Source organism: Amia ocellicauda, chromosome 6, assembly GCF_036373705.1.
Source record: "Amia ocellicauda isolate fAmiCal2 chromosome 6, fAmiCal2.hap1, whole genome shotgun sequence".
Lineage (NCBI taxonomy): Eukaryota > Metazoa > Chordata > Actinopteri > Amiiformes > Amiidae > Amia > Amia ocellicauda.
Window position 1 is genome coordinate 22,402,219 of NC_089855.1, and position 27,500 is coordinate 22,429,718.

Below are 27,500 nucleotides of genomic sequence, written 5' to 3' on the forward strand. Positions count from 1 at the left end.
ACAGTACAGAATTTATGAGAAAGTAAATAATCCTGTAAAATCTCAACAATACAAGAATATATAGCAGAGTCTAGGGATTTCAAAGGCATCCGTCAACAGAATAATAAAGACAGATTAAAGATACAGTGCATTACAGCACCATGTCAGTGTCAGAATGAAGAGAAGAAACACTATTTATTATTTTGCAGCTTGAATCCATACAAAGCTGGGAATCTGGCATGCATGCCATTATACAAGCCTAGTTAGTATGTGTGTGCATGTTCGTGCTGCTAGTCCTTGAAATGTAGATGCTTATTTGCTCCCCCTCAAATTTCATTAATACTAGTAATTCCAAAACACCAGTACTGGAACATTTTAAATGACTTTCAGTGTATTTGAACAGAATGTAAAAGAAACTTGTAATGAATTTTATTATTTAACCAGTGGGTTAGAGTGAAAAACTTGAAATCATTAGCTGAAAACCCAATGAGGCAGGGTAGCAGCAATGACCTGGGAAACTTTGAAAGCTGCAGTCCTACTGCTTGGTTTAGAAGAAAGAAGAGGCACGCTGGTGTGAAGACCTCACATGGCTGCAGGACACAAATTTTAATGAGTGGCTGCAATTCACTAGATGATTCTTCAGGAATTTTGATTAGAGCTTTGTCAGCCTCATCGGACTCATCGTTTCATTCCAGGAATGAATTGCTTGCAATGGATCTCAGAAACAATTCAAAGTAGAACAGGAAATCTGCACAAATTAACTAAAAATATGTCATGCAGAACTTATTTTAAAAATGCTCCAACTGAAATATTAAGCAAATAATTAGTTAGATTAGTCCTATTGACCATTTCAGCTTTTATTTAATAGCCACTTAATGCATCCTTGTATATAGAGTTTTATAAATTGTTTTACATTGATGCACTGTCCTCTAAAAAGTCAATCTCATCCTTATGTTAGAGATCTATTCCAAATAATAGCAAATATTTTTGAGAACCATGATCAATTAATATCCATATGATCGATAATCATACTCGTCAAGTTTTTATTCTATTTGCATTTTTGTGCACAAATAAAGTTTGTATGAGAGGAACCCTGTTACATTACTTAGGCTAATTTGGGGAGGCTGATGACTTCAATAAAAGGTTGTGCCATCCAGAATTGACAATCTGTAATATAAGACTTAATACTTCTTGTTCACAACACGCATTATTTGTATAAGGACATAAACATGCACAATCCTATTCAAATTACACAAGCAATATAATTCCAAAGCTAATTAAATTGTTGAAACTCTACAGGAATTTGCATTCTTAAATATAAAAGTTGAACTAAAAAGTATAAAAGCATCCTGCAAGCTAATTAAATATTTCCTTGTGTTACACACTGTAATCCAGTAGTCTGGGGATGATACAATCTCACTCATTCACACTTCCTTCTGGGTTAACTTATGTCATGTTTGCAGTTTGTTTGTGAATCAAGCAGTGAATTTAAATTAACACATTACCCCAAATATATCTTTAGTCACTAAAACAGTGATTCCTCACCGTACAGAATATAATGGATACAGAGATGAATGCAATATATTGAGAACTTAAGACCTTGTTATAAATTTCTCCAACCTAAAAAAATGTACTACATGAAAATGATAGGTTGCCAATGCAACCTCGGTTATCTGAAAAAGGAAGCACTGCCCAAGGGGGAGGGGTTTCTGCGCACTTCCATAGGAACCCGATCGGAAACGTCACTATAAAAGCTGCCATTGGCCCCTGCGCTCGTCACTCATATGTTCTATAAAACGTGACATCAGCGCAGGTTCGTCCTCTTTTGCCGGGAGCCAGGACTCCCGCGCGACCTCACAACCCTTGGGCAGTGCTCCTTTTTCAGATAACCGGGGTTGCATTCGCAATCCCAAGAGGGAGGGGTTATTGTATAACCAAACCGTCACAAGGGAGGAGGCAGCGAGCTGATAAGGGCCTCAGTAACAACTCCAGACAGTAAACATTCTTCAGAGCCACACACAAGCTTTCATGCAAGAACCTTCATGCAGCCTATGCGCAGCACAGAAGCGCCCTGCCCAACTGAACAATACAGGACACGGATCTCCACGGTGCTGACAAACCGAATATATGGGCAACGTTAGCTCTACTGTGTTAATGAACAAACTATGTACACAGTGGGGCACGATAGCCAGCTCACGTGTTTAGCGCTGAGGACAGCAGCAGTGGTCTCTTGCTCTATGGCACACAGCCAGAGTGGGCCACAGACCTGCTGACCAAGCAACTATTTACACAGCGAGAACAGCTTGAGCGCCTTCAGCCAGAACAGCAGCAGTGATGCTGCAGTCTAATTCCAGCTTAGACGGAGCAACAGTCCTGCTGTTATAAACACAGTAAATACATAAAGCAGGGTACAGGCCAGACACATGCACCACCGCAACACAATGCAATAACGAACAAACTATATACAGGCGGCCTCTTAGGGCAACGTACCTAGAGGCCGCATAACAGACCCCGGAAACACATCAGCAGAGCTGTCAGCAAGTCCAGGAGCAGCTCTCATGGGTGCTCGACTAGAAGGCATAGTGCAGTGGAAGGGAAATACGGTTTGAAGTAGCTCCAACAGGATGCTAACAGGGGCAGACTTGGAGATCAATCAGGAGCCAGAGCCCGTTGGCTGCTGGGTCTCGACTGACGCCAACACTGGGTTCCCGATGGAGGGGACTGGGCTTGTCACGTCCAACCTGTAGAACTGAACAAATGTAAGCGGCGAGCTCCAAGCTGTAGCCCCACAAATGTCTGCCAGGGAGGCACCCTGCCACGATGTGGCAACGCCTCAAGTCGAATGGGCCACCAGGTATCCAGGCACCGGGGGCCCGGTGGACTCATAGGCCATGGTAATGGTGCCCACCATCTCCAGCAAATCGGACACATGAAGGCTATACAGACAAGGTGTGTAACTCGCAGAGGTGATTGCCAGCAAAAACGGCATCTTAAGTGACACTAGCTTCAGCTCAGCTGAGTTCAGTGTCTCAAATGGGGATTGGGAAAGTGCGTCCAGCACTACATCAAGGTGCCATGCGGGCAGTAAAGGGGCGAGAGTAGGCCGTAGCCATCGAGCCACTTGGGTAAATGGGACCCAGGAGGCCCAAGAATTTTCCTGAGTGCCTGCATAATGGGGATATGAAAGTAAGCATCTTTCAGATCCATCGTGGTGAACCAGTTGCCGGGCTTGATGGCCTGGGACATGGTGTGTAGGTTGAGCATCTTGAAACACAGCACATTGAGGTGGTGGTTCAGGTGCCTCAGATTCAAGATGGGGCGGAAGCTGCCATCTTTCTTGGGCACTAGGAAGTATAGGGGATAGAATCCCTCCTTCTGCCTCAGGATTGGTCGCTTTGCCACAGCAGTGTTTCCGCAGCCACGGGCTGTAGTGTGGGCGCAACCCGGCAGAGGAGACCCCCACGGGGGCGAGATCTCTTACAACACACCAAGGCTTTAGGCCTGGCAGCCGGGCCTCAAATGTTACTGCCGCTGCCAGCAATCCTGCTGTGAAGGAAAAAGTCCTGTGGCCAAAAACCAGTCCAGCACTCGCAATATATAAGACACTAAATAGACATGACAATTTATTTTAAAATGTCCCATTTGTGTTCTGAAACTGAAGCCAAAGCCCCGGAGTGCAGACGCAACAAAAATCGGGTTAGGTATCAAAATAATAAACAAATAGAGACACACAATAATAATATGGTGTTGAACGACACAGCCATGAAGCCAACCAACCGCTATTAAAAAGTCAGACACAGAGAGCTCACGTCCTCGGGTCCAGAAAAATGGCAAAACAGGAAGCGCCTGCGCTGATGTCAGTAGGAAGGGACCTATTATGAGTGACGAGCGCAGGGGCCAATGGCAGCTTTGATAGAGTGACGTTTATGTATGATAAGTAAGCATTGCACAGATTTGACACCCAAATCAATGTTTTTTTTTTTTATCACTGCACTTTAGTCGGTGTTTGTTCTTCAGTTTGTTGTATGTATCCATTTCATTTTTAAAATTTTACAAATTATTAGATGGTTGTTGAAGTAAAATCCCAATCTATCTAAGTACAAGAGACAATTGAACTATGGATTATACAGTTCTGTGTATATAGATAGATATAGATAGACAGATTGATAGATATTTGAGTGATATTTTGTTACAAGTTCTAATAAAGTTATAAATATATATATATATATATATATATATATATAGAGAGAGAGAGAGAGAGAGAGAGAATACCATCAACTTTTGCTATCATGAGGATAAAATCTAACTCCTAAGTCCCTGCTACCTACCGTTGCTGCACTAACAAACTAAAATGATTGGTCTGAGGTATCATGGGAAATTATTATAATATAATTAATTTATCACACATACTGGCTCCAAGTACCCAATTTACTTATTTTTCCCAGAATGTCAATTTAAAATTCAGGCAACATTGGTCTTCAGTGGGCATCCTTCCAGTTCAGCAAAATTCTAAATATTTATCTTGGTGTCAAATGTAGGGATTAGGCCTCATAGCCTCTTTGTGTCACAAGGGACATGGAATACACCAGAATGCATTAGGATAAGTGAATCCTGAAAAAAACTTCAGTAAAAAATGTATGTACAGGGACCCACTAAACAACTTTAATCAGTAAAGTTTTATGCATTACAATATGCCAAACTTGGAAATAAATTTGAGGATCCCCGAATAATCTATTTAGTTCTTTACTCGGTTACAGGAAACCCCTTTATTTCTCTAATTTATAAAATCTACAAAGAAGTACAGTGAGGGAAAAAAGTATTTGATCCCCTGCTGATTTTGTAAGTTTGCCCACTGACGAAGAAATGATCAGTCTATAATTTTAATGATAGGTGTATTTTAACAGTGAGAGACAGAATAACAACAAAGAAATCCAGAAAAACGCATTTCAAAAAAGTTATACATTGATTTGCATGTTAATGAGGGAAATAAGTATTTGACCCCTTCGACTTAGTACTTGGTGGCAAAACCCTTGTTGGCAATCACAGAGGTCAGACGTTTCTTGTAGTTGGTCACCAGGTTTGCACACGTCTCAGGAGGGATTTTGTCCCACTCCTCTTTGCAGATCCTCTCCAAGTCATTAAGGTTTCGAGGCTGACGTTTGGCAACTCGAACCATCAGCTCCCTCCACAGATTTTCTATGGGATTAAGGTCTGGAGACTGGCTAGGCCACTCCAGGACCTCAATGTGCTTCTTCTTGAGCCATTCCTTTGTTGCCTTGGCTGTGTGTCTTGGGTCATTGTCATGCTGGAATACCCATCCACGACCCATTTTCAATGCCCTGGCTGAGGGAAGGAGGTTCTCACCCAAGATTTGACGGTACATGGCCCCGTCCATCGTCTCTTTGATGCGGTGCAGTTGTCCTGTCCCCTTAGCAGAAAAACACCCCCAAAGCATAATGTTTCCACCTCCATGTTTGACGGTGGGGATGGTGTTCTTGGGGTCATTCCTCCTCCTCCAAACACAGCGAGTTGAGTTGATGCCAAAGAGCTCGAGTTTGGTCTCAAACTTCAGACGGGCCTGTACATGTGCTTTCTTGAGCAGGGGGACCTTGTGGGCGCTGCAGGATTTCAGTCCTTCACGGCATAGTGTGTTACCAATTGTTTTCTTGGTGACGATGGTCCCAGCTGCCTTGAGATCATTAACAAGATCCTCCCGTGCAGTTCTGGGCTGATTCCTCACCGTTCTCATGATCATTGAAACTCCACGAGGTGAGATATTGCATGGAGCCCCAGACCGAGGGAGCCTGACAGTTATTTTGTGTTTCTTCCATTTGCGAATAATCGTACCAACTGTTGTCACCTTCTCACCAAACTGCTTGGCGATGGTCTTGTAGCCCATTCCAGCCTTGTGTAGGTCTACCATCTTGTCCCTGACATCCATGGACAGCTCTTTGGTCTTGGCCATGGTGAAGAGTTTGGAATCTGATTGATTGATTGCTTCTGTGGACAGGTGTCTTTTATACAGGTAACGAGCTGAGATTAGGTGCTCTCCCTTTAAGAGAGTGCTCCTAATCTCAGCTCGTTACCTGTATAAAAGACACCTGAGAGCCAGAAATCTTGCTGATTGATAGGGGATCAAATACTTATTTCCCTCATTAACATGCAAATCAATTTATAACTTTTTTGAAATGCGTTTTTCTGTATTTTTTTGTTGTTATTCTGTCTCTCACTGTTAAAATACACCTACCATTAAAATTATAGACTGATAATTTCTTCGTCAGTGGGCAAACGTACAAAATCAGCAGGGGATCAAATACTTTTTTCCCTCACTGTATAACTGATAACTGATTTGCTGGGGGGGGGAAATATACAAATAAAATGATACAAAATAAATCTAAAATCATTTCACAATGTATGACAGGGGAGAAATGCACATGCATATGCCAAAATCATATCTAAAAACGCCAAAGAAAAAATAAATGTAAATTTTATATGTAAATGTCCTATTACAATAATCATACATTAAAAAACACATGTACTTGCTACTGCAAATCAATTATGTGTAAAACTGGTTTTGAGGAATGGATGGGATGTTGCTGGATGATGGATCCTCCACTCACTATACCATAGAGATCACTCTTATCATGCAAGTGCCTGTAGGGCTAGAGGGAGCTGGGTTTGTCCTAAGTGGCAACTGAGCCATTTTCATCGGAGGATTTGTAAAAAGCAGCTATTATCCTTACAGACTACAGTCCAGACCAAACACATCCATTCTCCATTCACATACGAGTTCCAATACTTCATGACAGTACCATCAAGTACTGTGTTTAATTGATTTCTGGTAGCTGATTGGTTCAAAGGTTTTGTTTAAGTCCAGGCCAAAGCCTTCTCTACTGAGCATCTGAAGCTGAAGTCATGAAAAAGTAAAGTGTTTGATTTCTAAAAAGGTAGATGGTTTGCCTGAACTTCTTGGTCAGTCAGTTAGATCAGGTAAGATCACAAATCTGGTGTAATAACAGGTAGCATAGGAGACGCATACTTGTTCTGTGCAGCTAATAAATACAATACATTATAAATAAAGTGAATGGAGTCATAATGTTTTAAATATTTGTCAGAAAGACATTTCTTGATTTCTACTCAAACTTCACAGTGTTTGTAACCTACATGATTCAGCTTCACCTCATTTGTCCTGGTGGCCCAGTGAGAATAATTTCTTCCAATTACAATGAAGGCTGGAGACACTTCATATTTATCAACACAAAATCAACACTCATGGAATGACCTGACTAGTCTTGCTGCTGAACCCAAATATTTTGGATTATTATTAGAATAACCCACAGGTAAAATAATAAATTGATAAAAAGGAGTGGTAATGGACACTTATTGCCAACAGTAAGTTGTGCCAATCACTGAAGAGAGAGGAAACAATGTGAAATTTCAGCAGTATATCTCACAACAACAAGACTGAGTGGTTGGAAACTTTCACTCCATATGTCTTTGATGAAGCTGGTGCCATACTTGGCTGCTACATTAACTGTGAGCTGGTCTGGTCTGTTGTTTTGTTTTCCTTTGTTTGTTTGAATGTTTATTTGTTTATAAATGTTCAAACGGTGGGGGGCCTTCCCAAGAAATAACTCATATTAAATTCAAATGGCAAGCAGCAACATCACCTTGCCATATCCCACATAACCTTAAACTAACCTCAGAAACAGTACTTTCGTTCAACACTACATTTTCAGTACTACATCAACACTTTAACAGAAGTTATTTACTTGGTTAACTGGAAGAATTAGCAGATCTAAACTAATTGGTTTATATATATATATATATTTTTTTTTTTTTTTTTTTAATATAGTATCCCAATTTTACAAACACAGTAAGACATCAGAGGGTTTTGGTTATGATAGAATAAGTGCACTTCCAGGCACTGAAGATCTATGGCCCTTGGCATGCAGTTATTCTAGCACAACCAACACCCTGTCATGTCGTATTACTTACATATACAGTGAGGGAAAAAGTATTTGATCCCCTGCTGATTTTGTACGTTTGCCCACTGACAAAGAAATGATCAGTCTATAATTTTAATGGTAGGTGTATTTTAACAGTGAGAGACAGAATAACAACAAAAAAATCCAGAAAAACGCATTTCAAAAAAGTTATACATTGATTTGCATGTTAATGAGGGAAATAAGTATTGACCCCTTCGACTTAGTACTTGGTGGCAAAACCCTTGTTGGCAATCACAGAGGTCAGACGTTTCTTGTAGTTGGCCACCAGGTTTGCACACATCTCAGGAGGGATTTTGTCCCACTCCTCTTTGCAGATCCTCTCCAAGTCATTAAGGTTTCGAGGCTGACGTTTGGCAACTCGAACCTTCAGCTCCCTCCACAGATTTTCTATGGGATTAAGGTCTGGAGACTGGCTAGGCCACTCCAGGACCTTCATGTGCTTCTTCTTGAGCCACTCCTTTGTTGCCTTGGCTGTGTGTTTTGGGTCATTGTCATGCTGGAATACCCATCCATGACCCATTTTCAATGTCCTGGCTGAGGGAAGGAGGTTCTCACCCAAGATTTGACGGTACATGGCCCCGTCCATCGTCCCTTTGATGCGGTGCAGTTGTCCTGTCCCCTAACCCCTCTGGATTTTTTTGTTGTTATTCTGTCTCTCACTGTTAAAATACACCTACCATTCAAATTATAGACTGATCATTTCTTTGTCAGTGTGCAAACGTACAAAATCAGCAGGGGATCAAATTATTTTTCCCTCACTGTAGTTGACCATCCCAGGTATACATTTTATAAGTGTCCATTCTAATTCAATGAATCAAATGTCTTTTCGCAGTGTGAAACAATTATTTTGACTAAGGGGATGGTGCAATGTAGTTATCTAAAGCAATTAATATTTTATCGTAATGAAAAAAAAGAGTTGATTTCATTAAAATTGTATGACAATCCAGATGTCGTTCCACTTAAGGGAAAAGAAAATATTGTGTACACTAATTTGAATATAAGAGCAGCTTCTATAAACAGTAAATTCTATCATATAAAGGCGAAGCACATACCATTTTAAGACAAACTAAATAACAGATTAAAGCGGACTTAAAATCATCTGATGTTTTTCTCAAACACATTGCATATCTTTTTCTTTCTTTAACAATGCTTATCAACATATAGGTCTAACAACTTATTTAACTATACTGGCTGTAATATTATTGCATTTTTACTGAAATAGCCAGAATGAATCTGAAATAATTATGTTGAACAAACATGCATGAACCTTACAGTACAACCAAACAAGCAAACAACCAGCAATTGGTTTTCTCCGCGGACTGGATCCGAAACACACAGGTGTTACTTGCACAAGATTATGAAACAGCAATTAAAGCTATCAGAGGAATGCTACATGGAATGGCCAGAGTGTCTGGGGATTTTCAAAATTGGGTTGACGGTTATCTATGGGCTACAAACTTGATTAAAAATGGTTAATGGCTGAAGAAAACTCAATTTTTTGTTTGTTACTGGTTAGTATTACTTAATTTTGACTTTTTTATGTTCGGTTCTATTTTTAATCACATAAAACTAGAAACCTTGATTATGAGGTCCCAAGGGGAACTGCATAAATGCCATGACATTTGACAATCTTCTGTTTATTGCCCCTGCAAGGAGTTTCCACATTCAAATCCAATGTTTTCATGCTACTAACATTATACCAAGTGCTTGAAGATGTCTCAATATGGTTTTATTGTATTATTATTATTAGATTTACAATACAAATAACCAAATGTGGTGTGCTGGAAGAAGTCTTCTCTCATTTCCTTTCCTGTTTCCTGCTTGTCTGCATAGATATTTTCAGTTTTTCTAGATTGTTGATTATGTTTTGCACTCCATTTTGCAACACCGTGAGGCTATATGCAATGATTCTCAACAGATACCAGGTCATGATATCTCACTTTCTTCCTTGTCAAAGTAACTCATGAAGCTCCTTTGCTACCTTATTTTAGGTTTCTGTACAAGAACTACCAGACAATAAGGTCCCACATTTTCACTTGGCTCTATTGTCTCCATCAGTTTGGAGTCTTAACACCTCTAACAGAGCGGTGAATTTTCTGTAAAAATGGTTAATCTCTGAATAGGACTAAAAGTGAAATTCCAACAGATGCACATCAGGGTCTCTCCAACATGGTATTACCTTTATATGTTAAATGACCAGTTTTAAACCTGTTCAATAATTGACACCATTTATTTTACTAGGTAGCCGGGATCATTGCAGGTGTGAGTGTCCTCGGGGGGAAGCTAATGCATTCTAATGAAAATTGGAATTGTCTGTGGTGATCGCGACAGCAGTAAAAGTTTCTCCACAGATTAAAAAGTTACAACTGAGCCCAGGTAGACAGGCCACATTCTTATTAGCCCTGTTTGTGTGAGAAACTCTTCAAGAACCATTTGTCATTTACAACAAATGCCTTCCTATTTACAGAAAAGTCCATACATCTTACTTTTGTTTTTCTTTTTTAACAGCTTAGCAATTTTCTCTCAATTTCTCACTATCACGCATTAATGTATGACATTTAAACCATCTGCATAATTTATTAAAATAATTTACAAGCTACAGAACTATTAAAAGTTCATGCACTGTTCTAAGTTGTGACAAGTAGGTAATGTTAACATTAATTATTTAAACGCAGGTAAGCTACAGTACTACAGGACTAAAAACTGCCATAGAGAGCCTGAATAAGAAATTATTGTAAAGCAAACATGTAGAGCACATTGGGAATACCAATATGGCTTGTTTAACTACATTGTTGTGTGCATGATATATTTTAAATTATTTATTTGCAATAGTTGTAAATGTTTTCCACAAGACTATAATTCCACCACTGACCCTAAGAGTTTAATCAGCATTCATCCTGAAAAGTTAGCCAGCCTGTAATGTATTGAGATTGTTGGATTCATTTTCAAATGGAATGTTTAATATCATGTCAGAGAAGACACTTCAAACATTCAAACAAATTCAACTTCGGATAGAAAACTAAAATAAACATCTAAAATAAAATGTTAAAAAGAAGTAAACAATAGTAATTCCTCACATATTTTGAAGGAGAATAAAATAGAATACACCTTTTAAATGTTTTAGGATTAAATGATTTTCTACATCCAATTTTGTCAGTTATTTTTTTTGGATTGTTTTCTTTATTTAGAGTATTTAATTAAGGTTCTAAATTACATTTTAATAATTGTTTTTCTGTTTGAATTGCAACAGAAATATGTTCTGAAAAGGCAAAACAATTATAAGAGTTTAATAATTTGCTAATAAATGTGAAGGCATAGGCATAACATTGCTCGAATAAATTACATGTAAAAATATGTACAGTTAAAAACAACAATGCAGTAGGTACACAGATTAAATTCAAAATAATGCATTACATATAGTTTTTTTCTAGGTCTATATTTAAGTAACAGCAGGCTACTTCACAAATGACACAGGTTAAAACACGCAAGAGATAAAATGTCATCCGTGGTACTTGACTAATATAGCCCTCATTGTCCTTTTGTTATTTATTGCTAATTGCAATAAAGATGAACAGTCTACAGCAATGTCACCAAGCTATTACTGCAAACTAGGTCAGGGATAAGTGACAGTCACTTTTTAGAGGTAAAGTACATGGCGTCACAGTTAATGGAAGTGGTATCTAGTAGAAACTACTGTCTGTTCTTTTAGGTTAACAGTGCCCTAAATTATGAAAGCAGATGCTGAATACTTTGGGCACTTAAAGCCACACTTAAGCAGGTATACATGTATACACACACACACACACACATATATATATATATATACATATACACACACACACACATATATATATACACATACACACACACATATATATACATATGCAGTTGATGGAGATTTGTGGGATGCACATCCAGGGCACGAAGCTCCCGTTCCACCACATCCCAAAGATGCTCTATTGGGTTGAGATCTGGTGACTGTGGGGGCCAGTTTAGTACAGTGAACTCATTGTCATGTTCAAGAAACCAATTTGAAATGATTCGACCTTTGTGACATGGTGCATTATCCTGCTGGAAGTAGCCATCAGAGGATGGGTACATGGTGGTCATAAAGGGATGGACATGGTCAGAAACAATGCTCAGGTAGGCCGTGGCATTTAAATGATGCCCAATTGGCACTAAGGGGCCTAAAGTGTGCCAAGAAAACATCCCCCACACCATTACACCACCACCACCAGCCTGCACAGTGGTAACAAGGCATGATGGATCCATGTTCTCATTCTGTTTACGCCAAATTCTGACTCTACCATCTGAATGTCTCAACAGAAATCGAGACTCATCAGACCAGGCAACATTTTTCCAGTCTTCAACTGTCCAATTTTGGTGAGCTTGTGCAAATTGTAGCCTCTTTTTCCTATTTGTAGTGGAGATGAGTGGTACCCGGTGGGGTCTTCTGCTGTTGTAGCCCATCCGCCTCAAGGTTGTACATGTTGTGGCTTCACAAATGCTTTGCTGCATACCTCGGTTGTAACGAGTGGTTATTTCAGTCAAAGTTGCTCTTCTATCAGCTTGAATCAGTCGGCCCATTCTCCTCTGACCTCTAGCATCAACAAGGCATTTTCGCCCACAGGACTGCCGCATACTGGATGTTTTTCCCTTTTCACACCATTCTTTGTAAACCCTAGAAATGGTTGTGCGTGAAAATCCCAGTAACTGAGCAGATTGTGAAATACTCAGACCGGCCCGTCTGGCACCAACAACCATGCCACGCTCAAAATTGCTTAAATCACCTTTCTTTCCCATTCAGACATTCAGTTTGGAGTTCAGGAGATTGTCTTGACCAGGACCACACCCCTAAATGCATTGAAGCAACTGCCATGTGATTGGTTGGTTAGATAATTGCATTAATGAGAAATTGAACAGGTGTTCCTAATAATCCTTTAGGTGAGTGTATTTTAACAGTGAGAGACAGAATAACAAAAAAATCCAGAAAAAACGCATTTCAAAAAAGTTACAAATTGATTTGCATGTTAATGAGGGAAATAAGTATTTGATCCCCTATCAATCAGCAAGATTTCTGGCTCCCAGGTGTCTTTTATACAGGTAACGAGCTGAGATTAGGAGCTCTCTCTTAAAGGGAGAGCACCTAATCTCAGCTCGTTACCTGTATAAAAGACACCTGTCCACAGAAGCAATCAATCAATCAGATTCCAAACTCTCCACCATGGCCAAGACCAAAGAGCTGTCCAAGGATGTCAGGGACAAGATTGTAGACCTACACAAGACTGGAATGGGCTACAAGACCATCGCCAAGCAGCTTGGTGAGAAGGTGACAACAGTTGGTGCGATTATTCGCAAATGGAAGAAACACAAAATAACTGTCAGTCTCCCTCGGTCTGGGGCTCCATGCAAGATCTCACCTCGTGGAGTTTCAATGATCATGAGAATGGTGAGGAATCAGCCCACAACTACACGGGAGGATCTTGTTACTGATCTCAAGGCAGCTGGGACCATAGTCACCAAGAAAACAATTGGTAACACACTAATGCTGCCTATGACCCCAAGAACACAATCCCCACCGTCAAACATGGAGGTGGAAACATTATGCTTTGGGGGTGTTTTTCTGCTAAGGGGACAGGACAACTGCACCGCATCAAAGGGACGATGGACGGGGCCATGTACCGTCAAATCTTGGGTGAGAACCTCCTTCCCTCAGCCAGGGCATTGAAAATGGGTCGTGGATAGGTATTCCAGCATGACAATGACCAAAAACACAAAGGAGTGGCTCAAGAAGAAGCACATGAAGGTCCTGGAGTGGCCTAGCCAGTCTCCAGACCTTAATCCCATAGAAAATCTGTGGAGGGAGCTGAAGGTTCGAGTTGCCAGACATCAGCCTCGAAACCTTAATGACTTGGAGAGGATCTACAAAGAGGAGTGGGACAAAATCCCTCCTGAGATGTGTGCAAACCTGGTGGACAACTACAAGAAACATCTGACCTCTGTGATTGATAACAAGGGTTTTGCCACCAAGTACTAAGTCGAAGGGGTCAAATACTTATTTCACTCATTAACATGCAAATCAATTTATAACTTTTTTGAAAGTCTTTTTCTGGATTTTGTTGTTGTTATTTTGTTGTCTCTCACTGTTAAAATACACCTATCATTAAAATTATAGACTGATCATTTCTTTGTCAGTGGGCAAACGTACAAAATCAGCAGGGGATCAAATACTTTTTTCCCCTCACTGTATGTCATGTATTACTCAATTCTAAAAACTATGTTTAGTAATCGTTAAGTGCAAGGTAAGTGCCTTCAAGTATAAAATGTATAGCATAAACTTGTATATGGTGATATTTGGTAATATTATATACTTAGGGATCAAAAACATTGGAAGCAACATTCCATGGAAAGGAACAAACTTGAATACTGCATTCTGCCCAATGTAGACTATATCACTCAGCATCACTTAGGGTCATTCTCATCAACAGAAGCATCCACTGCTAGGAATATATATACACTCACCTAAAGGATTATTAGGAACACCTGTTCAATTTCTCATTAATGCAATTATCTAACCAACCAATCACATGGCAGTTGCTTCAATGCATTTAGGGGTGTGGTCCTGGTCAAGACAATCTCCTGAACTCCAAACTGAATGTCTGAATGGGAAAGAAAGGTGATTTAAGCAATTTTGAGCGTGGCATGGTTGTTGGTGCCAGACGGGCCGGTCTGAGTATTTCACAATCTGCTCAGTTACTGGGATTTTCACGCACAACCATTTCTAGGGTTTACAAAGAATGGTGTGAAAAGGGAAAAACATCCAGTATGCGGCAGTCCTGTGGGCGAAAATGCCTTGTTGATGCTAGAGGTCAGAGGAGAATGGGCCGACTGATTCAAGCTGATAGAAGAGCAACTTTGACTGAAATAACCACTCGTTACAACCGAGGTATGCAGCAAAGCATTTGTGAAGCCACAACATGTACAACCTTGAGGCGGATGGGCTACAACAGCAGAAGACCCCACCGGGTACCACTCATCTCCACTACAAATAGGAAAAAGAGGCTACAATTTGCACAAGCTCACCAAAATTGGACAGTTGAAGACTGGAAAAATGTTGCCTGGTCTGATGAGTCTCGATTTCTGTTGAGACATTCAGATGGTAGAGTCAGAATTTGGCGTAAACAGAATGAGAACATGGATCCATCATGCCTTGTTACCACTGTGCAGGCTGGTGGTGGTGGTGTAATGGTGTGGGGGATGTTTTCTTGGCACACTTTAGGCCCCTTAGTGCCAATTGGGCATCGTTTAAATGCCACGGCCTACCTGAGCATTGTTTCTGACCATGTCCATCCCTTTATGACCACCATGTACCCATCCTCTGATGGCTACTTCCAGCAGGATAATGCACCATGTCACAAAGGTCGAATCATTTCAAATTGGTTTCTTGAACATGACAATGAGTTCACTGTACTAAACTGGCGCCCACAGTCACCAGATCTCAACCCAATAGAGCATCTTTGGGATGTGGTGGAACGGGAGCTCCGTGCCCTGGATGTGCATCCCACAACTCTCCATCAACTGCAAGATGCTATCCTATCAATATGGGCCAACATTTCTAAAGAATGCTTTCAGCACCTTGTTGAATCAATGCCACGTAGAATTAAGGCAGTTCTGAAGGCAAAAGGGGGTCAAACACAGTATTAGTATGGTGTTCCTAATAATCCTTTAGGTGAGTGTATATTATATATATATAGGCTAAAAAGTGTAAACCAGGTAACCTAATAGTATGCATTGCTAACTTAATGTAAGTTTACATTCTGCCACATTCTTTTACATTTGTGCTTTTAACGCTTTCCTACAAGACCCTTTTCAACATGTTAAGGCACTAAACAAAGCACAATGTTTAAGAATACACAATCTTAAATATCTGTAAAATTCAGGGCAGTATAGACTGGCTGGTGTGATTACCCCCGGCAGATTAAAAATACATTACTTAAATGTATCATTGCTATTTATTAACTAGACTTATTTTTACAATCGAATGGATAACAGATTATTTTGACTACGAGTCCAGACCATACACACGAGATGAGTAATCAGAAAACAGTTGACCATTTAATTTAAAAGAACTGTTCTGTACAGGCCTCACTCAAAATTAAGTCAGACTATCACAGCGAGTAAGCATGTTTTCAACATAAAACATCATTAAAGATTATACTAAATTGCACCGTAACAAATTAATGTTCCTTCTGTTCATGCATAATCCACAATCCACTTAATGAACAAGATAAAACGGTAACAAAAATGTTCATAAATCCCCTGCAGGTCTTTAAATACACTTAAGTAATACTCCAGTAGGAAGCAGCTCTATCTTTTTTTTTTTTCTACTTCTGAAGATAACTTTAATGTACCATCAACATAAATGCACACAAGATTAATTTAGTTGTATTACTTAATTCTTGGAAGCTTAATCAGAGAAAGAATTAAATGCTTTGTGTGAGCTTATCAGGAGAACATGAACGAAAAGATCCATTGTCAAGAGTAAAATTCATTCACCTCTGTCTAGGTATGAAAAGCAGATAAACACTGAGTCCTATCTACAATAAAATGTAGTTATGTTAGTAACTACTTAATGTAGGTACACTCACTTATGCAAGTACAAATCTAAAATATGAGCATAAAGTAAAGCAGTACAATAAATATTTCAGAAACAGAAATGTGCTCATAATTGTATAAACTGCATTACATGAATGTGTTTATTGTGTACCACAGTAGGCATTAATTATCAAGTTTATACCGGACATCTATGACCTGCATCTGTGCAGTGTGGGGTTTTATCCAAAGAAACTCACCTAGCCTCTGAGAGCCAAAAGTATGAGCAAGCTTAGCAAGCAGGTCAGGATTCTCATATTTGTCTTCATTTGCCATTATCCAGAAGCAGTTCTCTGACATCTCGTGTGGTCGGATCTGCAAATAGACAACATGGAGGGTTGGCAGGGGGGTAAGGAATTAGAAACAGCAGAAGAATAAGAATGAAAGTAATGCATTGAGAGAAGCTGTTTTGAAGAATTGCAAATGCTTCTTGCCATTTGGACAAATGTGGCTAGAAAACAATCACAAGCAGTAAACAAGTTCGTGAGGATATTTCCACACAGAATTGTTTAGGAGTCGCGGCTTTATTCAAATTCAGAGAGGTTGAATAAGATTACTTTCCCCCCTTAATTTCTATCTTCATATGTTGGCACAAAATAAGTTTAATTTTCATTAATAAAAGATGAGTCTCTCTCTTACTGTGGAGTACTTTAAACTTTATCAGTATGCATCATTAAAAAAGAATTGCTACAGAAAACATTGTTGACCTTTACTAATACAAGTACCAGTAGAAATTATAGATTTTTAGTATAACTGTTAGTCTTACTGTTATTGTTTTTCCTATGAACACAATAGTCATATTAAATACTAAAAAGGTGCAAATAATTTGAGAAGTAACTTGATGAAAATCACTGTACTTTTAAAATGGGGGGAAAACTAAAATGCAGCAACTTCACAGTAATGTTAATGGGTGAGATCAATTTAAGTATCTACTGTTCTTAAGACACAAAACTGACAAATAAAGATTGAAAGTCTGATCAATAAGTACTGCTGTTCTTCCCATCACATTGGGTCAGTGGCACTACCACCCAGAAATACAGCAGCAGGTGGTGGTTAGATTAAATTACGGTGTAATAACGGGCACAACACCAAATGATACAGGAAATTGAAAAATCATTGTTACGGTTTCAAAACGTTTGAAACATACCACTAATGTTACACTACATATAAAGCAGTCTACTTGCAAGTGTCGTTGGTGTTCTAGATGATGAATGAGACTCTGTCCTACTAGGAAACATGCAAAATCAAAAACAATGCATAGTCAATATGCAAAAAAATAAAAAATAGTGCTTAATTTTGCTTTCACAGTGGGATCATAAGACCATACTACATAAGAGCTGCATTGTGCAGGTGTGTAATTAAATATAAGTACATTATGTCAGTCTTTTAGCAGTACATTGACAGACATGTTTTGATGGCTCTTAGGTAGCACAGCATTCTGCAGATGTTTTGGAACTTACTATAATTATATAAATCGAATAGTCAGAAAGTAAGGTAGAGACTGTTTTATATTGTATGTAGTAATGATTAAAATATGATGCTGAAAATCACTATGTATTGAAAATAGTGAGGGAGAAGCATTATCTAAGTGTTCCTTTTTAGAGAGTTTGCACCTGTTGCATTAGTACAATGGTTACTAAAAACAGATCTATAACGGGCAAGAGATAACCCAATTCTGAGGGGCTTTTAACTTCCATCAGGTGCAAAGCAAATTGTAAATGTTCAAGTGGTGAGATGGATTGGATAGTTAACAGGTTCAAATGAATAACTTATGAGAAACATTTTATCTTAAAGGGCCAAGGTTTTATTATCAAAGCAAAAGCAATGCCTGTAAAAAATGCATGAAGAACAGTAGGTAGCCTATTTATGCATATTGTCCTTTCTTTAAAAGATTTTCAAGCAGGCACCATAATTTAATGCATGTGTGTGTGTGTGTGTGTGTGTGTGTACCCTGAAACCCAGATTCAAGCCGGGGTTTAAATATAAAACTACCCCAGTATATATTAATAATTTAAGAAAGCCAGTGTTATTAAGACAAAAAGTGTTTATCTTGCTTTCCATCACTTCATTTTCATTAGATTGATTTTTTTTTTTTTGTTAATGAAGAGCTTTATTCATACCTTCGACCAATTGAGTCGCTTCATGGAAATCTCTGGCTTGAATTCCTTTTTAGGCCTCAACCCAAAAGGCAGTGTGTGAGGAGGCGGAGACCAGCTTCCCCCGCCGAATCCCAGAGGAGGTGGCGGAGGGACGCCGCCGGGGGCGTTGAGGAAGGGACCACACCCAGGAAGAGGAGGAGGTGGTGGGGGTGGCGGAGGTGGGGGCAGAGGCGGCACAGGTCCGCCTGGGGCTGAGGGGGGAGGCGGTGGTGGTGTTGGGAAAGAGGATAAGTGTTGAGGCGACTGAAGACCAGGTACGCCAACTGGCACAGCTCCAAACTGCAAAAGTCACAATAACAAGAAGTTATAGGAGGCTATAACTAGCATTTATTCATTCATCATTTTACACTTGCCTGGCTTGTGTAGTGGGTCTTTCAAAAGTCCTTAATCAAACAGCCTGACTGCTTACACTCAAAAGAGCACATTTTCTATCAAAATCAATGATGGAAAGGTTTGAAGATGAAAGTTCAAAAAAGCAACACCTATAGATATCCAGAACTCTTCTTTTGCAGAACCATTTCATTGTCATAGTTCTAAAACACTAAAAGCAGTTCTCATCATAAGATCATGTGGCCAAAATTAATTTGTCTAAACTTTTTCCTCAAACAGAAAAGCTTACATGAGTTGAGGGATGGCATACGTTTAATTTAATGTAAATAGATTAAGAAATGCATACCAAGCAGGCTGAATAATGAATAGTTTATCATTTTGCAACATGTCCCTCAGTAAAACACACTGTTTGCAAGCTGTCATACTCGCCTTCTTGATTGAGCAAACTTTGCAAACTAACTCCTCAGTTTCATTTTGCAAGACAATATTAAACAAATTTAAAAAATGCAAGCGAAACTTAAGCAGACAGTGATGGCTGCTCCTTCTGAGTATGGTAATTTGTTTTATTGGAGCTTTGAATGCAGATTCTCAGCAGTTTCAATCTGGGAAGCTTCAAAATGAGCATTGCTGTAATTGATGCCCAATATGTAAGAGGCATTACAAATGAAAGGATCAAAGATGAAAATAGACAAATCTGCTGATCAACACAACACTAGACTTGTGTGTGTCTTGGATATTAAGGTTAAGATTTTATTTTACTTCATGCATTTCCCTCCCCAGTGCGCAGACACTGATTGCATCACTTATATGTTTCATCATAATTAACCAGAGATTTTTTTATGGTTGATGAACAGAACCTTTCTCCAATGTACATCTGCTGCTGAAAGATACTTGGAGAGCAGTGATGATGATAAATAGCTGCTAGATAGCTACAGGGAACGTGAAGGTTGGAAAGCGTCTGTGTTGATTCTGAGAGCCTGCGACTGATCAGGAAGAGTACAGTGATGATGATGATGTGCAGACAGCAGTAAGAGCTTTCAGGTCACGCATGGCAAAGACAGCTAGAGTTATGGCAATGCCAACTCCACAATCATAATTCATAGACTCTTTAACCTTGAACTGTCAATGTACATATCAAGTGATGGCTCTAATGCTACAGCGGCTCTTTGTAATAAAAGGCAAATCTTGTCACAGCATTTGAATTTGGCTGTCGCCTCCTGCACTAAGGCAATCGCAGGATTCTAAACAGCCTCCTTCAGTGGCTCATATATATATATATATATATATATATGTACCCTAAGGAGACATGATAATCTGCATCTGAGACACAACGTTTCTATTGAATTTATTAATATTAAAGTTATTTCTTAGCTGATGCACATGCTATGGCTTTATAAGGCTTTGATAAGAAATCCGCTTGATGCAGAGCATGAAGATTACTCTTCAGGAATTAAAAAAACAAACCAAAAAGCCCAGATGTAAAAAAAATATACATATATATAAATAAAATCCTTACAAATCTTTTTCATCCACCTCACAAACAATTTTCTGCCTTATGGTAGCATTTTGGTGTGTAATCATCACTTTTATGATGGGAAGAGGCAGGTTTTTAATTCAGTGAAAGGAGCAGTGAATGTTCCTAATGGCAATGTCTTTAGTGATCAAGCCTATTTTCACTTCATTTTATTTTTTCAAAGTAAAATCAAATGTTGTAACCAGGGCAACAAAGCTCCACAAATTGTGTAGTACAGAGCAAATGATTTATTGATCTGTGCAACAGTTTTAGATTAAAGACTCACAAAAGGTCAGTCATGGTCTCTTTGCAGCTACTACCTCCTGAGGTATAAACCTGTATTGAATTTACCAGAGAGCTTGTTGCTAGTCAGGTCTAAGAATTTATTCTTGCATTGGTGCAGAAAGGAATTTGCAATTCTGTGCTTTGTAAATTTCCACTCTTACAATAGTAATAGACACAGTGGAAGGTACTGTGCAAAATTACAGATAATTCACAGCTGTCCGCTCATATGCAGCAAGAAACTATAAAGAGCTTAGCAGCACTCGGAGTATTTGTACAGTGTAGAAAATACTTTATTACCTTACGAGATGTAAATTCTGTTTGTGTAGTGTAGTGAGCCAATGAGCCTGGAAGTAATTTCAGGAATGAACAACTAAAACAGCAGTCATGCTTTGCTTCTGCATGCTAAATGTGTCAGGGTATGTACTATGGTTAACGTGTCTTCCCAATCAGAGCTCATACTCCACTTCAGCATTCTCTGAAATGTGTTTACTTTTCGAAACTGAAAAAAGTTCTCAATCAGCCACCAGTTATCTTTCATTGCAGGAGAGTCCAAGCTTGAGGTTAGGCTGAATAAATTGCTTTAAGAACAATTTCATTCTTAGGGATAAAGATCAGTGATTAAAGGAAAACTAAGAAGCTGCAGTGTCTATCACTTTTGTTAATTACTTAGAAAAGTGTCTGACACAAGAGGTAACAACCTAACAAAACACAAATATGTATATTTTCAAATACATACAAGTCATGACTAAAACGTTAATCTTAATTAGAAGCAACAAACGCTAAGATTAATTTAGGACAAAAATCTAATGGCTGAAATACATTTGAAAACAGAGGAGGAGACATGAAACCATTCTTGTGGCTTTATGAACATAGTTTCAGATACTTGTTTGAGAAATACATATATTAATATGCATTACTACCTGTGATCTAAAAGCTTGTAATTCTGCTTCTAGTTCATTGATTTTTTCATCCTTTTTTTGCAGTTGGGCTTGGGCCTCTTGTCGAGCTATAAATTCTTCATCAAACTGAAAGACAAAACGGCATCATTGGTTTAGACTCAAGGACACAGTGTTATCCAGATTTACAAATAAAAGGCTCAGTTTCAGAGGTTCTCCATTTCTGTAAGTGCCTTGGAGCTACTGGTATACTTAGCTTTATTGCAGCTGAGATGGGAAAAAGTATGAGCGCTATAACTGAGACACACCCACTCATTTAAATCTGTTATTGAGGTGTTACACAAGGGATCGCTTTTACACAAATTTATCAAATATAATATAATAATAGTATAAATACTATTTAACTTTGAATACTTTGCCTTAGTATATTTGCATGCAACAGAATTTAAAAAATAATGGTTTATATGTGTTTATTGTCTTTCTATGCACACCTATATACATATCTTGGGAGGTTTCATGCAGCCTCTGCTAGGTTAGCTGGAGTGGTAATGCAACACACAAAAAAGTATATAAAAAAAAAAAAGCTTCACTCTTCTGACTCTCGACTTTCTAGATTACTATTTCAAGCCTTGAACTGGGAATGTGTGGCAATTTTTGTTTGTGTGTCTTCACTCACGACTTGATAAACATATCTGACTATTGCTTTTTTGTTTTCTTCTGCCTTTTACCAGCTTTTCGCATCTAGACCCCTCCAGTGTTATTAGTAGTGACAGATGGCTCTGTTACCGTAGGTATCTTTCTAAGAGGCAGCACAAGCTCCTGGAGGAGTCAGTGCTGGTGTCGGATGCCAAAGTGAAACCACTTCAGTAGCTCAGCTATGTTAAAGCAAGGCTCCTTAGGTATTCTCTTAAACCACAGAGTTTAATTATAGGACAAGAAAAAGTTGTATAAAATGAGAAAGCAAGGCCAGAGAAGCCACTGAGCTATGGAGAGAGTTACATTTATATATTGTGTTGTTCTTATGATCACTATTTCACTTTAAGTCCAAACCAGAAAGAAGGGAAAGGGTGAAGGAACTGAATGTCATGATCTAATAAATCTAGTACTTTCAGCCACATATATTTTGTACAGAATTACAAAGTACCATTCAGGAAAATCAATTAAGCCATGAATTAATCTCAGGAATACTGTTAATTACTAATGACTGTTTCAACGATTGCTAGCAATCTTATTTTAATTAACAAAAGTTAAAGGGTACCTTCTTAAATGATCTTTTAAGCAGTAGTTATTAAAGAATAAATACTTTGAAACAGAAAATTAAAGACTACTTGCCTTCTGTGCCAGTTCTGAAAATCTTTGTTCGTATTCTTCTGTTCTGGCCTTATCAACACATACATCTGCAGATACAGGTAGAAGATCTTCAGTTTTTTCCACCACACCGTCCATGCACACAAATCACCTTAACTTTTATCAACGTTACAATTAAAGGAGAAAAAAAAAATAGCAAAAGAGAAATGAGACTCACCTAGGAGATGACCGAAATCTACATCTAGGCGTTTGCGGTATGTAAAATCCGGATCTGTACCACTGCGATGTAACACTATCTGAGAGACGCACTCTTCTATAATCTTGAAGTACTGGGGCCTATATGTAATTAAAGAAAAGGGAATCCAGTGGTTAGGTAATTGTCAAAAATCACAAAAATGCAGAAAATAATACTAAGACATACTAAAATGACTGGGCATTACACACAAAGAAGGGAAATTATAACCATAATGTCAAATCTAGATATGTGGAATACAATGTTGGTGACAAAAATCATGGTCTACATTTAAATACAAAAATAAAAAACAGTTTATGCAAAGGCAAAGTCATATTTTCTCCAAAAGGAAATCCTGCACGTAGCCTAATTTAATAAGAGTATTTTATACTTTTTTCAATAAGAAATTAACCAAGACATTATTATTGCTAATATTTCCAAATAGGAATTCAATTTTTCATCTTAAACTATAGAATTACACATTGATTCCAATGCATAAGCTTGAAAAGCACTTGATTTCAGATAAGAATTTAACAAGACACACCAAGGCTCAAATTGGTACAACACAATTTATGGTACTCAGACAAAATCAATAAAGGACACTGCCCACTTAATCTTTGTAGCAGGATAATCGAGCATCATGACACACCTCTTTTTCATGGCATTCACCTTAATGCTACTAAGTGAAGGGAGGTGTACACATTCACATTAAACAGCACCCAAAATTGAACCATCTGAAAACAACAACAAAGCTATCCAATATGTGGGAAACACCTTAATAAAATTTTTTGATTGATATATTTACACATCAGAAGACATAAGAAGGAATGTTACCATCTATTTTGTACTTATTTGGATTAGAGTAAAACATTTATTTTATTCTTCAGAATATATATATATATATATATATATATATATATATACACATACATACATATATATACACTCACCTAAAGGATTATTAGGACACCATACTAATACTGTGTTTGACCCCCTTTCGCCTTCAGAACTGCCTTAATTCTACGTGGCATTGATTCAACAAGGTGCTGAAAGCATTCTTTAGAAATGTTGGCCCATATTGATAGGATAGCATCTTGCAGTTGATGGAGAGTTGTGGGATGCACATCCAGGGCACGAAGCTCCCGTTCCACCACATCCCAAAGATGCTCTATTGGGTTGAGATCTGGTGACTGTGGGGGCCAGTTTAGTACAGTGAACTCATTGTCATGTTCAAGAAACCAATTTGAAATGATTCGACCTTTGTGACATGGTGCATTATCCTGCTGGAAGTAGCCATCAGAGGATGGGTACATGGTGGTCATAAAGGGATGGACATGGTCAGAAACAATGCTCAGGTAGGCCGTGGCATTTAAACGATGCCCAATTGGCACTAAGGGGCCTAAAGTGTGCCAAGAAAACATCCCCCACACCATTACACCACCACCACCAGCCTGCACAGTGGTAACAAGGCATGATGGATCCATGTTCTCATTCTGTTTACGCCAAATTCTGACTCTGCCATCTGAATGTCTCAACAGAAATCGAGACTCATCAGACCAGGCAACATTTTTCCAGTCTTCAGCTGTCCAATTTTGGTGAGCTTGTGCAAATTGTAGCCTCTTTTTCCTATTTGTAGTGGAGATGAGTGGTACCCGGTGGGGTCTTCTGCTGTTGTAGCCCATCCGCCTCAAGGTTCTACGTGTTGTGGCTTCACAAATGCTTTGCTGCATACCTGGGTTGTAACGAGTGGTTATTTCAGTCAAAGTTGCTCTTCTATCAGCTTGAATCAGTCGGCCCATTCTCCTCTGACCTCTAGCGTCAACAAGGCATTTTCGCCCACAGGACTGCCGCATACTGGATGTTTTTCCCTTTTCACACCATTCTTTGTAAACCCTAGAAATGGTTGTGCGTGAAAATCCCAGTAACTGAGCAGATTGTGAAATACTCAGACCGGCCCGTCTGGCACCAACAACCATGCCACGCTCAAAATTGCTTAAATCACCTTTCTTTCCCATTCAGACATTCAGTTTGGAGTTCAGGAGATTGTCTTGACCAGGACCACACCCCTAAATGCATTGAAGCAACTGCCATGTGATTGGTTGGTTAGATAATTGCATTAATGAGAAATTGAACAGGTGTTCCTAATAATCCTTTAGGTGAGTATATATATATATATATATATATATATATTTTAACATTTTCCAGCATTAGAAGCTAGCAGAAGTCATAAGAAATTCACTGAAGAAGTTTGAGAAAAAAACAGTGTTATACAGCTGTTCGATAACATATGGTAAGGTTAATTCTCAAAGAAAATGAAGTAATGTAATTGGCAACAATATACATTCATAAACTTAAATGCACGCAGAATTTTGTAGTTTTCATCTAATTGCTGCCAAGTTAAACTGGGTCACAAGGAAGAGAAATTGTTTTTCACTTTGTAATTAAGGGCAGTGCATCTCATTTACTAAAAGGGTGTTTTAACAAGTTAGCTTATTAGGCTTATACGGAGATACATTTGCATTAGCCATAGAACTAAAAAGAAAAATAATTTCATAGTATGATGTGGAGAATTGATCTGCATCATCGTATTCAACTTCATTCATCGTTCTATATACTGCTGGGTGATTGCTCTTGCAAGATGCTTCTATGACCCTCGTCTTTCAGCTGAAACCTCCTTGAGCTCATCCCACAATCTTCCAGGAGCTGGTCTTGGATGTCTTATGTATGCTGGAATGCAATCCACTATGCCCTTGGTTCAATGATGATGCATTATTCTTGCTGTGTGTCACATCCATTGTCATAACACCACTTCTTAGCTTTCAGTTATTTATTTTAAAGTCTTTCCAACGTTTCCTTCCTTAAGAGTTTGAGGATGGACTTTTTGTATTGTTTTTGTTGGAAATGGAAATGCAGGCCACATAGGTCACATGATTTCCAAAAGGTACTCTGTACATATGGTTTTCAGCTGATTGCAATAATTCATCCAAATACACAATTTGTTCAAGCCAACCTTTCTTTTTCTTTACATTCAATGTCAATATTGCTTTGATGGCAATTGAATGTTAAAAAACATTAGAAGTCTGTTTTCCTTCCAATTCTGTAATAAAAAATACATATCCTATAGGAATTTAATTTAATTATTAAAATTGATCTCAGAGGAAATCAATGTTTTTGTAGCATTAACTACAAATGCCATCGAATTTGATCATAGATTATTCTACATAATATTTCCACAATTAAAATGTATATGACATGCTGCATACATTTACATAATTACACTAATTTACATTTCTTATAATGAAATGCTATAAAGCATCTGAGGCAGTAACAGTATGCTCAATGAAGAGTATGGACTAAAATACTGTTAGTGATCATTTTGAATAGTGCAGATGATATATTCCTCATCCGTTAGATTAAAAAAAAAAAAAAAAAACTTGTTTGATCAGCCTCAGGTTCACCCCTTACACCATCTGTGGAAACCAAACATAAAAACCTTTTTGAAAGCAGCTTAAAAATCCTTTAATATTAAGGTTTCAAATGGTAAGAATACAGATCTTAAGTGAAGATTAAAGCAACTGCATTCTCTTTGTTGGCCAATGTCATTCAAAGGTTTAAGAGTATAAATTAAGTAGTTCATTTCCAAAGCAGTACAGTTACATAATTTAAATTATGTTGAACAGCTCTACTTTGAAATAAAGCATATTTGGGTAGATACTTCACTTAATTCGCTATCTATTGTTCTGATTCTCACTTAAATCAAGCAGGTTTAATCAAATCACTTTCAATAATTAAAAGTGCAAGGGGTGTCAGATGTAATGATGTACTATAGATAGAATTAAGAACAGCATGTAGAGCACCACAAGGCCATTCAAAGGCTTATTCTAGGCATCATGTGCAGTGGAAAATATGTCAACCACGTATTGTGCTGCCAATTTGGAGCAAACATTTTCTGTGGAATGGATATTAATGCACACTCCCAGTTTTGATGAAGCTCCTCAGTATAACTCCGATGCCTGTCTATACTTCATTGCCAGAAATGTAAAGGGAAAGGGAGAATGTCTGGTGCCTGTTTCGAGATTATTCCTAATGAAACCTGGGTGGTTGGCAATGTAATGAATATTGAAAGTCATAAAAAGA

General features: G+C 38.4%; 1 protein-coding gene across 2 annotated transcripts in view; it reads right to left on the minus strand.

Annotated features, from left to right (window-relative positions):
• The window catches only part of LOC136751235 (protein diaphanous homolog 3), a 371,067-nt gene that overhangs the window by 162,226 nt on the left and 181,341 nt on the right, over window positions 1-27,500 (minus strand). For both annotated transcript variants that reach the window (XM_066706676.1, XM_066706675.1), the window contains 5 exons: window positions 23,349-23,467; window positions 23,156-23,220; window positions 21,848-21,952; window positions 18,761-19,078; window positions 16,841-16,955 (listed from right to left, as the gene is read on the minus strand). In XM_066706676.1, the coding sequence (XP_066562773.1) occupies window positions 16,841-16,955; window positions 18,761-19,078; window positions 21,848-21,952; window positions 23,156-23,220; window positions 23,349-23,467 (722 nt within the window). The remainder of the gene's footprint in view (window positions 1-16,840; window positions 16,956-18,760; window positions 19,079-21,847; window positions 21,953-23,155; window positions 23,221-23,348; window positions 23,468-27,500) is intronic.